Source organism: Urocitellus parryii, chromosome 1 (assembly GCF_045843805.1).
Source record: "Urocitellus parryii isolate mUroPar1 chromosome 1, mUroPar1.hap1, whole genome shotgun sequence".
Lineage (NCBI taxonomy): Eukaryota > Metazoa > Chordata > Mammalia > Rodentia > Sciuridae > Urocitellus > Urocitellus parryii.
Window position 1 is genome coordinate 36,684,913 of NC_135531.1, and position 13,602 is coordinate 36,698,514.

The 13,602-nt window shown below is 38.2% G+C and overlaps 1 protein-coding gene across 3 annotated transcripts in view; it reads right to left on the reverse strand.

Annotated features, from left to right (window-relative positions):
- Paip1 (poly(A) binding protein interacting protein 1) overlaps nucleotides 1-13,602 on the reverse strand; it is a 28,919-nt gene extending 15,317 nt beyond the window's left edge. The window contains exons 1-4 of one of the 3 annotated variants that reach the window (XM_026393619.2): nucleotides 12,824-13,311; nucleotides 12,074-12,243; nucleotides 4,776-4,961; nucleotides 1,270-1,382 (exon numbers count right to left, since the gene is read on the reverse strand). In XM_026393619.2, coding sequence (XP_026249404.1) covers nucleotides 1,270-1,382; nucleotides 4,776-4,961; nucleotides 12,074-12,243; nucleotides 12,824-13,091 — 737 coding nt within the window. In that variant the 5' untranslated portion in view covers nucleotides 13,092-13,311. Of the gene's footprint in view, nucleotides 1-1,269; nucleotides 1,383-4,775; nucleotides 4,962-12,073; nucleotides 12,244-12,823; nucleotides 13,312-13,577 lie in introns of those variants that run through there. The other 2 variants (XM_026393621.2, XM_026393620.2) reach the window with 2 other exon arrangements.

Consider the following 13,602-nt stretch of genomic DNA (forward strand, 5'->3'; position numbering starts at 1 on the left):
TCTTACTTGAAAGAGCTTTCCTACCCCAAGATTTTTAATTGTCAAATGTTCTCCTTAGTATTTACTGTGGTACTTTTAAGTCTGATGTATTTGGAATTTAATTTGGTGTAGGGAATAAGACAGAAGCCCATTTTTTTTCCCCCTGAATGGCTATCTAGTTGGGCTACCAGCAATTCATCTTTTACATATGCATTTGAAGTACTGCCTTCATCAAAAGCTTAATTTTTAATTATCTCTGAGGTCTACTTTCAGGATTTTTTGTTGTTGGTACTAGGGATTGATCCCCGGGCAATTTACCATTGCCTGCCCTTTTTATTTTCTGAGACAAGATCTTGCTAAGTTGCCGAGACTGGCCTTGAAGTTGAGATCCTCCCGTCTTGGCCTCTCAAATCACAGGATTACAGGCATGACCACCCCATCCAGCCACTTTTAGAACCTTTATTCAGTCCCACTGCAATTTAACCATACATTTAGAAAGCTGTGTTTTGTTTTTTGGTGATCGATATTGAACCCAGAGACTCATGAGTTCTACCACTGAGCTACATACTAAGTCCCATTAAATTATCTTTAAAGAAAGAATGAACCAAAGTATAATATACTTGAAGACAATCTGCTATTAAAGACTTCTCAAATAAGAAAATTAATTTTACCTATATTAGTTAATTCAATACTATCCCCCAAATATAACAAATACCCACAGGGTTTTATAATCCAAACACTGATTCTAAAGTTCTCTAGAGGAAACAAATATTAGATACTACAAAAATGGAAAACTAAACCAGGTATTTAAAATATGAAGAGCCATTTTATAGCTATTATATGGTAATCAGAAGGAACGGAATAAGTGATAAATGAAATATAATAAAAGTCTTAATTCAAAACCCATATTTAAAAATGTAGTGTGATGAAGGTGGCAATTCAAATAAACCATGGGAAAAAAAATGAATTGATCACTTTATTCTAATTTAAATAAAATCAGATCCTTTCTCAAACCAAAACTACGAAAGTCCTCAAACACATAAGTGATCATTTTTAAGATCTTGGAAAACAAGCCCCATCTAAATACAAAACCAATGGCAGAGACTATGGGTGGGAAAATGATATATTAGACGATAGCTTTTAATATTATGTAAATAAGAATGGTCCACCCTATTTTCCCTTGCAACTTTCTATAATGTATGATCTTTAGCAAAGAGGCTACCTTTAAATTTTTAATTTAAATCTAGCACATTTAAAGTAGTTTTCCTTTAATTTCATATTCACACTGACCTTTGAAGTAGTAATTGGCGGAAGTTGCCACTCTGTGGGCTTATCGTCAGATGATGGGACAGGTAATTACACAGGCGAGCTCCCATATAAGAGAAATTTGGGATAGACGTAGCCTTTTAAAAAGAAAGGTTTTGTGTGACAGAGATACACTGCTATTAATGCAAACACTAATATTTTAAAGAAGACAAAACATTTGAGCTCACAAAAATAACCATATAATACGGAAAACCAGGTAAGTTTTTTGTCAGGCATAAGGAAATTAAGTTTACTCTCCCTCCCAAACTTAACATCAAGAATCACAAGTACAAAAACAAATGGTTTAGGTAAGTTCACCCCACCACCTCCATTTATATAAGGTTACCAGAAAGCAATGAGCCATCTCTTGGTGCTAATACATTTTTACAGAAAACAGACATGTACGCAACCATGGTTGCATAGCTGCAAAATTATTGACCTGTGGTGTTTCTCAGGGACAGGACAGGAGACTTTGGTGGATAGCAGAACAGAACAAAAGTCCAAAGCCTTCTGCTTTATGACCCTAAATATCACTAAAACTGTCTGAGTTTTAGTTTGATTCCTAAAGAGAGGTGATTAATAGTAACTGGTACAAGAAACTAAGAGTTAAAGAATATTTCAAAAATGATTGGGGTAAAGCGGAAATCAAAACAGCTAAGCTACCAAAGAAAAAAATGAAAAAACACTAAATATCAAAGATTGTGAGGTAGCAAAAGCAGCACTCATTTAATTGCAGTTTTAAAAAATACAGTAGAAAACATAGTTTACCACCTAATGGTAGGTTAAACACACACACACACACACACACAAATGTTATCAGACATGGCCAAGTTCAAAAGGTTATCAACCAAGGATTTCAGATCTAGCAAATGGCCTGATGGTCCTCCAACCTTCTGTTGGGTCAATTTACTAAGTGTGGTAACCTTGGACAAGTCTTAACTTCTCTGCTTAGATATGCATACAGTGAGGATAAGAGTGATAACTTATAACCACTGAGAATTAAATGGATTAATTTCATGTGAAGTGCTTAGCACTGCCTGGCATATAATAATCATAAAGCACTCTTTTTATTTCTATTTCCTTGCTTACATGTGATCATGTACATATCACAAAGGAGAAAAATGATTTCTCCTGATATATGTATAACAAAAGACTTGAAATTTAAACTTTTCCTATTTGTGTTTTCTTTAGTGTCTTCTTAAAAGTCATCACATATGATTTAAAGACTTTAAATTCTAAAAGGCTACTTCCTCATCTGTACCCCATTAACTCCTAGACAACTGCTTTCAATTCTTTCAACTGAAAAAGTTTTAACTTCTGTATTTCCATGTTATTTGGTTTTTTAATTTAGGTTTTATTTCTTACTAGTTTCCCACCATGTAAGATGAGCTTTTAGCTTTCACCCTGCTCAAACCACCCCATTCGTTTATTTCCTAATCCCTTCACTTAGCAGTATGGCATTATCATGATTTTTGTTGTATTTGCACTTACAGCTTAACCATGTATCACATTAGTATTTCCTTTTTTGCAGAATTTTGTTTTCCCTAGATTCACTTTTTTGTTTTTTATATTTTTCATTGATTTAACTCTAAATTCACCAGGTTATAATTTTATTCTCAATATCATTGAACACAACAGGTGGGCTCATCTTGCTAGGGAAATCTTTCCTATAGTCTTCCAAACTACTTGGTGAAGCCTGGCTGCATGAAACCTGATGTGCATGTGGCTATTGTCTTGGACTCTCCTTTCAACATCATCTGGATAATTCACTTAGCCTACCCTTAGAATTCCCCAATCCCCAATTGTCATGTCTTCACCTTTTGCTTAATTCCTTTTTTGGTAGAATGCCTCCCTCTGTTAACTTCTAAAGAAGTGTTAGAATGAAACTTCAAAATGGCTACCAGGTAGAAAAAGATTAGGAAGTCTTAATTTTTCAAGACACTCATACTTTTTAGCCTCATTCCAACATTTTCTTAGTCTTTTAGAGATACTGCACAGTAAACTGGGGTGATCCTCAACTGGTTTGGAAATCAATGTTAGATCTACCAAGTCGATTAACACTCACCCATCCACTGGGCTTTTATCTACTTTCCTTTTTTATCCTAATGGGCCTCTGTTTTTTTGTAAAACTGTCATTTTAGTGGTGTTTGCAGAGGAATAAAGTTGAATGTCTATGTTTAATATACCATTTTTGATGAGGTCATCTACTGTTAGTTGTGATGAATGAATTTTCATAAATTACCTCAATAAAACGTAAAAGCTACTGGAAAAATTTGTGTATCAGGTCAATATACCACTGACCACAAAATGTTAAAACTTCAAATTAAACTATTTGAAGATTTGGTTTTGAGACAAACAAACAGTTGAAGCTTGTCAGACAGACGCTCTATTCAGGCCTGAGAAACTATAATTATGCAGTCTACGGAATAGCTGAAATTCAATAGGGAAATAAGAAAAGCAAAAAGTAGTATTTTTGTTCTCATATTTCATATTCTTATCTCTTAATTCTTTTCAATCCATTTAGAAGCAGAAATAATGAATCAGATTCCCTAAATCTCAGACACTTCTTAAAAGCTAACGGTTGGCTACTAAATAATCTTATGGTCCAATAACAGTCTGTAACTTGGAAAAGTAGCCAAACATTATTAGGTAGGATATAATCATTAGCTTGCTTTTATGACCACTCTCCCATACATTCCAAAATTTAGTTGCTCTTTTGGCAATAATTTTAAAGACAAAATAAAATTTATATTTCTTTTCAAGCCCTACTGTTTGGGGTCAGTCTCACACCAATCATAGACACTGTTGTCTTAAAAGGCTGTGTTCTCTACTGCATCTTTCACCCTTAAAAAAATATTATGTGTCAATGACCAAGATGCTAAGATGAAAATTGAACACTGTGTAACAAAACAAAACAAAAAAAAGCCAACTGATAGGACTTTCTACAAATTAAGGAACTGAGATGTAAATTCTTAAATTTAAAAGTAGAAACATTAAAACTGAAGAGAAGAACATTTTCAGTCTGGCTATTTGCAAGAGATGCTTATGAGGCAAGAAAAGTTCTAACATTTCCCCCCTTCTACAATAATGCTACATAATTTGACACTTAGGAAAAAAAATACATCTTTTTGTGTTAACTTTCAGATCCTACAAAACAGAGTGGTGTGGGGAAGGTGATACTTATGTTGTTTTCCTCCTAAGTGCCCAAATCTTGTTCTACATACTACTTGTATGTATAGACCCTTTGTTACAGCTATGAATGTTGCCTGTACAGAGCTGTGGCTACCCAGGTGAGTTAGCAATCCAGCCTGGCTCTAGTCTTGGATCTCTAACTATAGGAATTCTATACAAGTTAAACTTCAAAAGTTTCCAAGAACCAGCAAATGTGGAGGCAAGTACACTTGAACCTAGTTTCTCTCAAGGAGTAGCCATTATCCTTGGGCTTGAAGGAAACTACCTGGAGGTCACCCTGTGGCCATCAGCAAACCTACCTGTTGGTAGATGAGTTCCACAAGTTCTTGCAAAGCATCATCTGTTGTAACCCAGCCATTCAGGGTCTCTGCAAACTGTTCAATTTCAGTTTCAAAACTGCCAGGCTGTTCTGTAAGATGATTCAAAAAATCCTGAACATATTCTGATAGAGTGGGATAATCCTCACAACCATCCTCGTAGGATTCCTACAAACCAAAATTAAAAAACACAAAACCAACATTTTAATCCCTGTAACTACAACAAGTATGCAATGGCTTTGAGTTGGGGTATCTCTAGCATGGATTTTTGGTAAACATCCCTCACCTGATTTAAGTCCACTGGGCTATCCTTCTTCTTTGCCTAACTGAAGTATTTTAACAATAGAAGGGCTCCATTTAGCTGGACAGGGAACCATCTTTTCTATCTTGGTAGGTTTACAAGATGGTTGACAAAGTCTGAACCAATTTCACTACAACAGCAATATAAAAATAGTGTCTATTTACCAATGAAATAAAGTTTAGAATTTGCTTGAAAATAAGAGGAAAAGGATGGACCAGGGATATAGAAACATATGTAGCTTACTATTAAGGCCATGGAGATTCATTATACTATTTTCTATATTCTTGTAGATGAGATGTTTGATCGTATCTATATTGAAAAGAAAAAACCTAGTAAGGTTTGCACCTATCTATTAATCCCCAAAGATAGGAAAGTGCACATACTAAGTTTCATCATGGTATAAATGGCAGGAAACTTTTTGGCTGCTACAGCTAGGTTTCTAACTGATTTTGATAATAGCAATAGTTTCCAGCTAAAATTTCCACCACTGGGAATACCACTTTGGAAGTTGCCAGCATCATAATTAATGGCCGTAGGGCTGAGCAGGTGAGTTCCATAAAAGTTATCAGGCCAGAATATTCCCACTCTCAATGCCTGGAATATCCTCCAAATCATTTTAAAGTTTACTTAACAGTTATAGTCAAATAATAATATTCCTTAAAGAAATTCTTCTCTAGAAACTCAAATTAGAAACTATATGAAAAAAGATACAAAATACAGTACCTTAAATTAGTGCATACATTAAAAAAAAAAAAAAACCACCCACACATGGTCAAAAATGCCCTAAGAAAAGCTCTACGGTGGAAAGAGACTTAGTAAAGAGACTAACAGCTTTTCAATGCTTTTACAAAGATAAGTAAGGGATTTGCATGCAGTATCTGATTTAACCCTAGAAAATCAATAAGCATTACTATTCCTAAAGAAAAAACAGGTGTCAGTTAAGTCTCTTTGGTTATTCATTCATTCATTCAAAATTGTATGAGGCTGAGCACCTACTAAGTGCCAAGGACTATTTTAAGAGCTGGGAATATGGCCATGACATAATGTCTCCCATCAACAAAAGCACACAAATCCCTCCTCTCATGATGGAAAACACATTCAGAAGCTGAAAAATATGGCCAGGCATTTAAACTGGGGTGGGGGGGGGGAGAATCAATCACACCAAATATCAGGAAAGACACCCTAAAGTGGCCACAGTAAGCATACGGGCACCAAAGAGGTGGTACTTGGCATGATATCTTTGAGAAATAGAGAGAATGGCTAAAACACAGACACCACTAAGGAGACTGAATCTAAAGACCATGCTAAAAACAGGGAAAGTTGGGAGGGTTTGAGTGAGGTAGAGCCACATACCAACAAGAAATTTGTGCATAGTCACAGTGCTAGTTAGAAGTACAAAATCTATACTTTTATTCTCTATACCACACTAAAAAATAACAAAGTCTTGGGCTGGGGCTGTAGTTCAGTGGCAGAGCACTTGCTCGCATATGTAAGGCACTGGGTTCAATCATCAGCACCACATAAAAATATAAAATAAAATAAAATAAAGACATGCTGTCCAACTACAAAAAAATTTTTTTTAAATAATAAAGTCTTAAAACCCACTTTCACATTATTTGGAAGGATGTTCATTGCTAAGAAATCCATCTAACAATCTATGAACAAAAAATTGGTCAACTACTTAAATATATCTATATAATGGACTATTATATAGCCATTTAAGAAAACATACTTAAATGTATCAACTTAGGAATATCTTCAAGATAGCATGTTAAATGAAAAGCAAGAATCCAATCATATTTCAGTATAACTTTCTTTCTTTTAAGATTTATTTGTATAGGCAGAGAATTTCTGAGAAGAAAAAAAAACCCAATAATACTTGACTCTGGAGTGAAGAAATGTTCCCATTATAAATACTGAACTTTTATTATAAAGTAATGAAAGCAGTTAAGCACAAGAATGCACTAATATAGTTAATGGTAATTATATACAATGTGTGAACTTTATAAGTAAAAACTAGTTTAAGTTTCCATATACAGTAGTTTTACAGACTTATAGTATCTTATAATTATTAATGATAATGAAGAAAAAAAAGCAAGTCTGCAGATCCCAGCTAAAGCTACTAATTTTCTGTTTCTATAAAATGACACTCATTGGGGTTAATGCAGTTTAACATTGACTTTTATAAAGTCAACAAACTCCTTTAAGAAAATCTGAAGTCCAATAATTAAAAGAAAAGTAGAGTTGCTCTGAATATAATAGAACAGAGGATTGGATCCAAAACCTGCCACTGTAAGCAAAAAAAAAAAAAAAAAAAAGAAAAAAGAAAAAGAAAGAGAGACATTATTCTGAACAGATAGGCATTCCAACATGTTCAAATACTGCATTAGTTCTCTAGTACCAGATTTTTCAAAGCACACACACTTCGGTCTTCAATATTGAGCCAAATGATTTTTAAGCTCAGGAATATTTTCAAGCTCTATTTTTCTTAGAATTCTATGGAAGATATCGGGAGGGACATCAATTAGAAAATGCACCTTTCATGGTATGCCCTTGGTATGCACTGTCAAGAGAAGAGACCATAATCCAAGACAGTGAGATGGTGAACTAGTCAAAACTACTTAGGTTAGCTGGATTGAACTGGGGCAAGAGTGAGGGAAAGAGGTGAGTTAATATACCATCAAGTTTCTTGGCCTCAGCTAGTTGGAAAGATCTGCAAAAGATTAACTGTTAATTATACTTGAGTTTGAATGTGAAATCCTCATGAAGTCAAACAATTGGAAACAAGTCTAGAGTTCAGATGAAGAATTCAATTTTAAGATTATTAGCATATAGAAAGGTGATGGTCAGACTCTAGGAACAGGCAGGATTTGTAAGAGAGATAATAAAATGGGAAAATGACAGGACCTCCAAGACTGCTATCTGAGGGAGAAGTTGGGGGGAACTGCCACAGAAATCAAAGGAGGAGGTAAGTGAGGAATGGGTGATGCTCGTAACATTAAATGCTACTGAATAAACTCGTAGTTTGAAATCTGAGAGAATAATAGTTGAAATATCTTGGGAATGAAAAGTCACACAAAACAAACAAACAAACAAAAAACCCACCCAGAAAATAGTACCTTAAATATTTAGTTTTTATAACATTATAAAAGGAACTTTTGAAAGACTAGTTTAAAAAGAAAAAAAAAAAAAACACTGACACCTAGCATAGGACCTGGCACACTAGGAATTTTAAACTGAACAGATCATACTGTGTTCATGGGTCTTATTGTATTCAAGGTCTAAGATGAGGATTAAAATGACAATTGACAAAAAAAAAAAATCAGAAGAGCATCATTAACTGTTGCAAAAAATAGTAGCAATATACCTAGGAGGATCAAATTGCAGATGTTTGCACAGTCAGTGAGAAGTACAGTAGTGTCTAGAGTGAGTACTTCTAGAAAATGTTCTAGTAACATTTTCTAGAAGTACTCACTCTAGTAGTAGCTTGAAGAAGGCTACCCTTAAAAAAAAAAAAAAAGAGAGAGAGGGGGAAACGTAAATGCTTTATGAATTCCCATGGGGAATTTCTGGCACTGGTTAGTAAACCATGATCAAATATTCAAGGCATACTGGTTTGAGACGAAGCAACAACCAGGAATAGATGGATACAACAACTCAATGTAATAGAAGACAGGAAATTCTAGTAGGAGGATCAGAAGGAGGACTAAAGAAAACAGTTTAGGAAAACTTAAAAAACACAGCAAACAAATACTATAAAGTCTTTTAGAAAAAGAATGTACTCTTAAGAGAGACCTGGCTAGGAATACTAGACAATACATTTTCATGAATACGACAAAAACAGACTCAAGAACTTTCTAGAAACTGAGGCAGACCACTAGAAAAGAGGCTCTGGGAAGACTGGATTTTTTTTTATCTGTTTTGTTTGCTGCTGTATAGGCAGTGCTTGACTCATAAGTATTTAACTACTTGAATGAGTGAGCCAATGTAGCTATATTTGAATTATATAAGGAAAACCTTCCCTCACAACAAGATCTTAACAGTAACGGGGGGAAAACAAGGATTCTGGTGTGACAAATAAATTTGAGAAATACTTTTAGCTTTAACCAAAGGTAGTCATTAGAGTAAATCTGTAAGGCTAGAGAATATACCAGAGCAAGGTAGCAAGCCCAAAGTCTATGGAATCTGCATGGGTTAAAAATGAATGAAGCAAGCCCGGAGCCATGGAACCCGCCTGTAATCCCAGCTGCTTGGGAGGCTGAGGCAGGAGGCTCAAGAGTTCAAAACTAGCCTCAGCAAAAGCGAGGCACTAAGCATAAGCAACTCAGTGAGGCCTGTCTCTAAATAAAATACAAAATAGGGGTGGGGATGTGGCTCAGTGGTCAAGTACACTTGTGTTCAATTCCCAATAACCCCACCCCCCCAAAAAAAAAAAAAAATAGAAAAAGAAACAAATGAAGTAAGCCAGAAAGCAAATTATGCCTCTATTCTGGTACAGTCAATTTTTGCTCTATCAGAATGCTAGTTGTCTTTGGCCAGATCTTATGATTTCAAAAGAAATCAGAAAAATTCAAATTTGCAACAGCTAATTTAAATGTGAAGAACTAATTAAAACAACTTTCAATTTTTTTTTTTTTAATCACACACCAAGGGCCAAAGAAGATACACCTGTAGACTAACAGTCTTCCAGTTCACAACATGTTCTGGTAAACTGAGCATAGAAGGTGCTTATCTACTAAGGAAATAGCAAAGAATACCTAAAAGATGACAGTGACTCAAGATAAGTGGACTAACATAATACTCTGCTCTACAGCCCAGGAGTCATTTGAACTATGTGTAGTATTGTGAAAAAAATCGTTCCTGGGGCTGGAGTTGTGGCTCAGCTGTAGAGCACTCGCCTAACAAGTGTGAGGCCCGGTTCAATCCTCAGAACGACATAAAAATAAATAAAGGTATTAAAAACAAAACAAAACCTTTCCCTTCCATATCATAAAACAGTCCAAGTCAATATGGAAGAAAACAAATGGAGAACTGTTTGAGTGGCTACTAGAAGAAAAATATCCTTAAGAGTCTATTCAACTACTCAACAATTCCCCCATCATTCTTTTATTCTCTGAGCTAAATACAACTTTCTTGCAAGAACCCTAGCTATTCTCATTTCTATTTTACATAACAGATGGCTTTTTTCACCCCAAATCAATTGTTTTTCATTTTACGTCTACAATTTCTCCTAATTCCAAAGGTTTTCCTATACAGTGTAAGAGTTTCTATGAAGTACACCTGTTCCCATTAATAACAAAAGAAAAAAGTTACAAAAAAGATGTGCCATCATTAGTTATAAGAAAAATACACACTGAAACCACAACTAGATACTACATACCTATCAGAATGGCTCAATAGAAAATACCAAGTGCTGACCAGAAGTGGAGCAACTAAAAATCATGCTGCTCATTGTACAGTGAAATGATCTCTTTGGAAAACCATTTATCAGTCTCTACTAAAGCTGGCTACTCTAAGTCCTAGCAGTTCTATTCCTTGGTATATACTAAGCAAATAAAGGCATACAACCACCAGAACACGGACAGTAATAGCAATCCTATTTATGAATAGGATTAGCCCCAAAGTAGAAGAATGTCCATCAACAGACAAATGGAACCTCCATATGGTCATGCAATAGAATTCTGAGAATCACTTGAAATTATAACATGATTTGAGGTTGAGGTTGTGGCTCAGCGGTAGAGCGCTCGCCTCGCACGTGCGAGGTCCTAGGTTTGATCCTCAGTACCACATAAAAATAAATAAAGGTATTGGGTCCAACTACCACTAAAAAATAAAATTAAAAAATTATAGCATGATTTAATTCTGGTGTAGATGGAAAGTAAAAAGCAATATATTCTGTACATCCTTATTTATATAAACTTTGAAAACAGGCAAAACTATTTAAAATCAAAATAATAAAGTTTTTAGGATGTTGATAACATTCCATTTCTTGACTAGGAAACTAGTTAAGGTTGTTAAGCTTTGAGATGATCCCTGTATCCCTTATGTCATACTTTAATAAAACTAAAGTATTATCAATCATATTTTCCATGATTCCCTCCCCAACTTTCCTACAATCAACCCCTGTGCATTTACTCATCTGGGCTTACCTAGCACAACAAATTCCTTTCTATATATCCAACTGTGCTTTGTGCTGCTAAGAAAAATATGAGCCACTTTAAGAATTGTTATATTGTTGGGGCTGGGGTTGGGGCTCAGTGATATAGTGCTTGCCTCAAATGTTACTGGGTTTGATTCTCAGCACCATATAAAAAAAATAAAGGTATTGTGTCCATCTATAACTAAAAAAAAGAATTGTTATATTGTTGACAATATAAAACTGAAAGTTTAAAAGTTCTCCATACCTATGTAAACACTTTATCCACACCCCTTATAACATCTCTACATATGATAAGTAACTAGCACCAGAAATACTATTTTAACATATGGCCTAACAATTAGAAATAAGAGCCCAGATAAATATTTCTCAACATTCAACAAAACTACCTCATGATTAGTTTACAGCAAAACCAGTTTAATTTACCCCAAAGCTCCTTGCTATAAATCAAACTAAAAATCAGGCTTGCTTGGCCACTACCTGAGGCTGTTTCTAAAGTCTAGAAATAGATTTTAGTTTTCAAATTGAAAATGTCCTTGATATAATGATCATTAGTTTATGGATACTCCATAGATGCTGAGAGCAGTGAACCAGACAGACAAAAATTCCTACTCAAGCTTACACTCTAATGCCTTGAAGGTAACTACAAAATATATTCTTCAACTAGTTATTCCCTCATGAAACGATTCATGAATTCAATGAATTCATAACAAAATGTTTTTATGTAGAGTTTAGAAAGCACCAGCATATACTGATTAATGAAGTAATAATCACATTATTCCAGTAGTATTAACCCAGAGTTGTAGGAACGGGTGTACTCACTGTATAATTAGAAGAATAACCTGATGGGTAAAATTCAGGGGCGTTCGCAGACAGTTTAGACATTAATACGGGAGCCACTACCACCTGGGGTTTAGCCATTGCTGACTCTGAGTTCTGCTGTGGGATTTTATCCTGTGAACTAGGTGGAGCTCTCAGGGGCCTTGTTTGTTCTGAGAAAGAAAAGGGGGGAAAAACGGTGTTAGGAGCATTCATTCCTTTGTATAACAACTTGGTACTAAAAAAAAACATCTAAAAAAGCACCAAGTTTTAAGAGTTAAATACAAAATTGAAGATGATCACCAAGATATGTACAGAGAGCCTGCAAAAAGGAACAATAGACTCGCTTTAGCTCATTTATAAACATACCTGCCTCCCAAATGAACGCTTGAGAGCTTGTCTTTTCCCCTCCCTCTTTTTCAAGGAGTTGGTTAAAAATGGGGGTGGTTGCTTGCCCCAGCCCCGCTTTCTAGGGCTGGGGAGGGGGAGGCGATTTTTACTTCCTCCCGGGACGCCAGAACTCGGAGACCGCGCACCCGGCCCCTCCCCCCAGCCAGGGCGCACAAAGGATTCCAGCAGCCACCTTCCAAACCCGGTTCTGGGCCCCTTCCTACCCCGTAACCAGCGGGCCCCTCCGGAAATGCTTTCGGGGAACCGGGGAACGGAGAACGTGACGCGCCGGGCCTCGGCACACACGGGGAGCCGTGGGGAAGCGTTGGCCCGGAAGACAGGGTGCCTAGAGCTGCTCCGTACCTGGGAGCACCCCGGGCCGAGGAGGCCGCTGGGAGCCTGCGGGGGCCTCGCTCTGGGCCCCTGGCGGCGGGGCCGTCCTGGGCTGGCGCAGCGGCGGCGGCTGCAGGAAGCCCGGGGCTTTGGGCTGCGGCGGCGGCTGGTGCCGCGACCGCTCCGCAGGCCCCGCTCCGTTCGGGAACCCGCCGCCCTCAGGCCCGCCCCCTCCGCGGCCCAGGCCCCGGCTCCGGCCCCGACCAGCACCTGGAGCCCGATCGAAACCGTCCGACATGCTCCTCCTCCTCCTCCTCCGGGGGCCGCAGCGCTCCGGATAGGATGCCAGGGGAGGCGCCGCGGGCCGGCTCTCGCCGCTGCGCCTCACTCAGGCCTCATGGAAGAACTGGGCGGCGGGCCCGGCTCCTCCGCGCTTCGGGCGGAGCGGACCGCAGGCTGAGCCCCGGCCGAACCCGCCGCTCCACAGCACCCGCCCCCCTCGGCTACCCTCCGCTCTATGATTCTCCCCAAAACCCCAGCACCCCGCCCCCGACGCGGCGGGGGCCAAGACGGGTCACAGCGGCCCCCCGCGGCCCGGAGGCCCTGGGCACACCCGCCGCCTGCCGCGGCTCCTCCTGTCGGCGGATGGCGGGCATCCACGGCCCAGCAGGCCGCCCCGCGGGCGGCGTCTCGACCACGGGCTGGCGTGCCCGTGACCGGGCTCGGGCTCGGGCTCGGGCGTCGGCTCCCGGGGCCAGGCTGGGGGAAAGTGGGGAACGCTCACCCAGGCGAGCCGACAACTCGGTAGT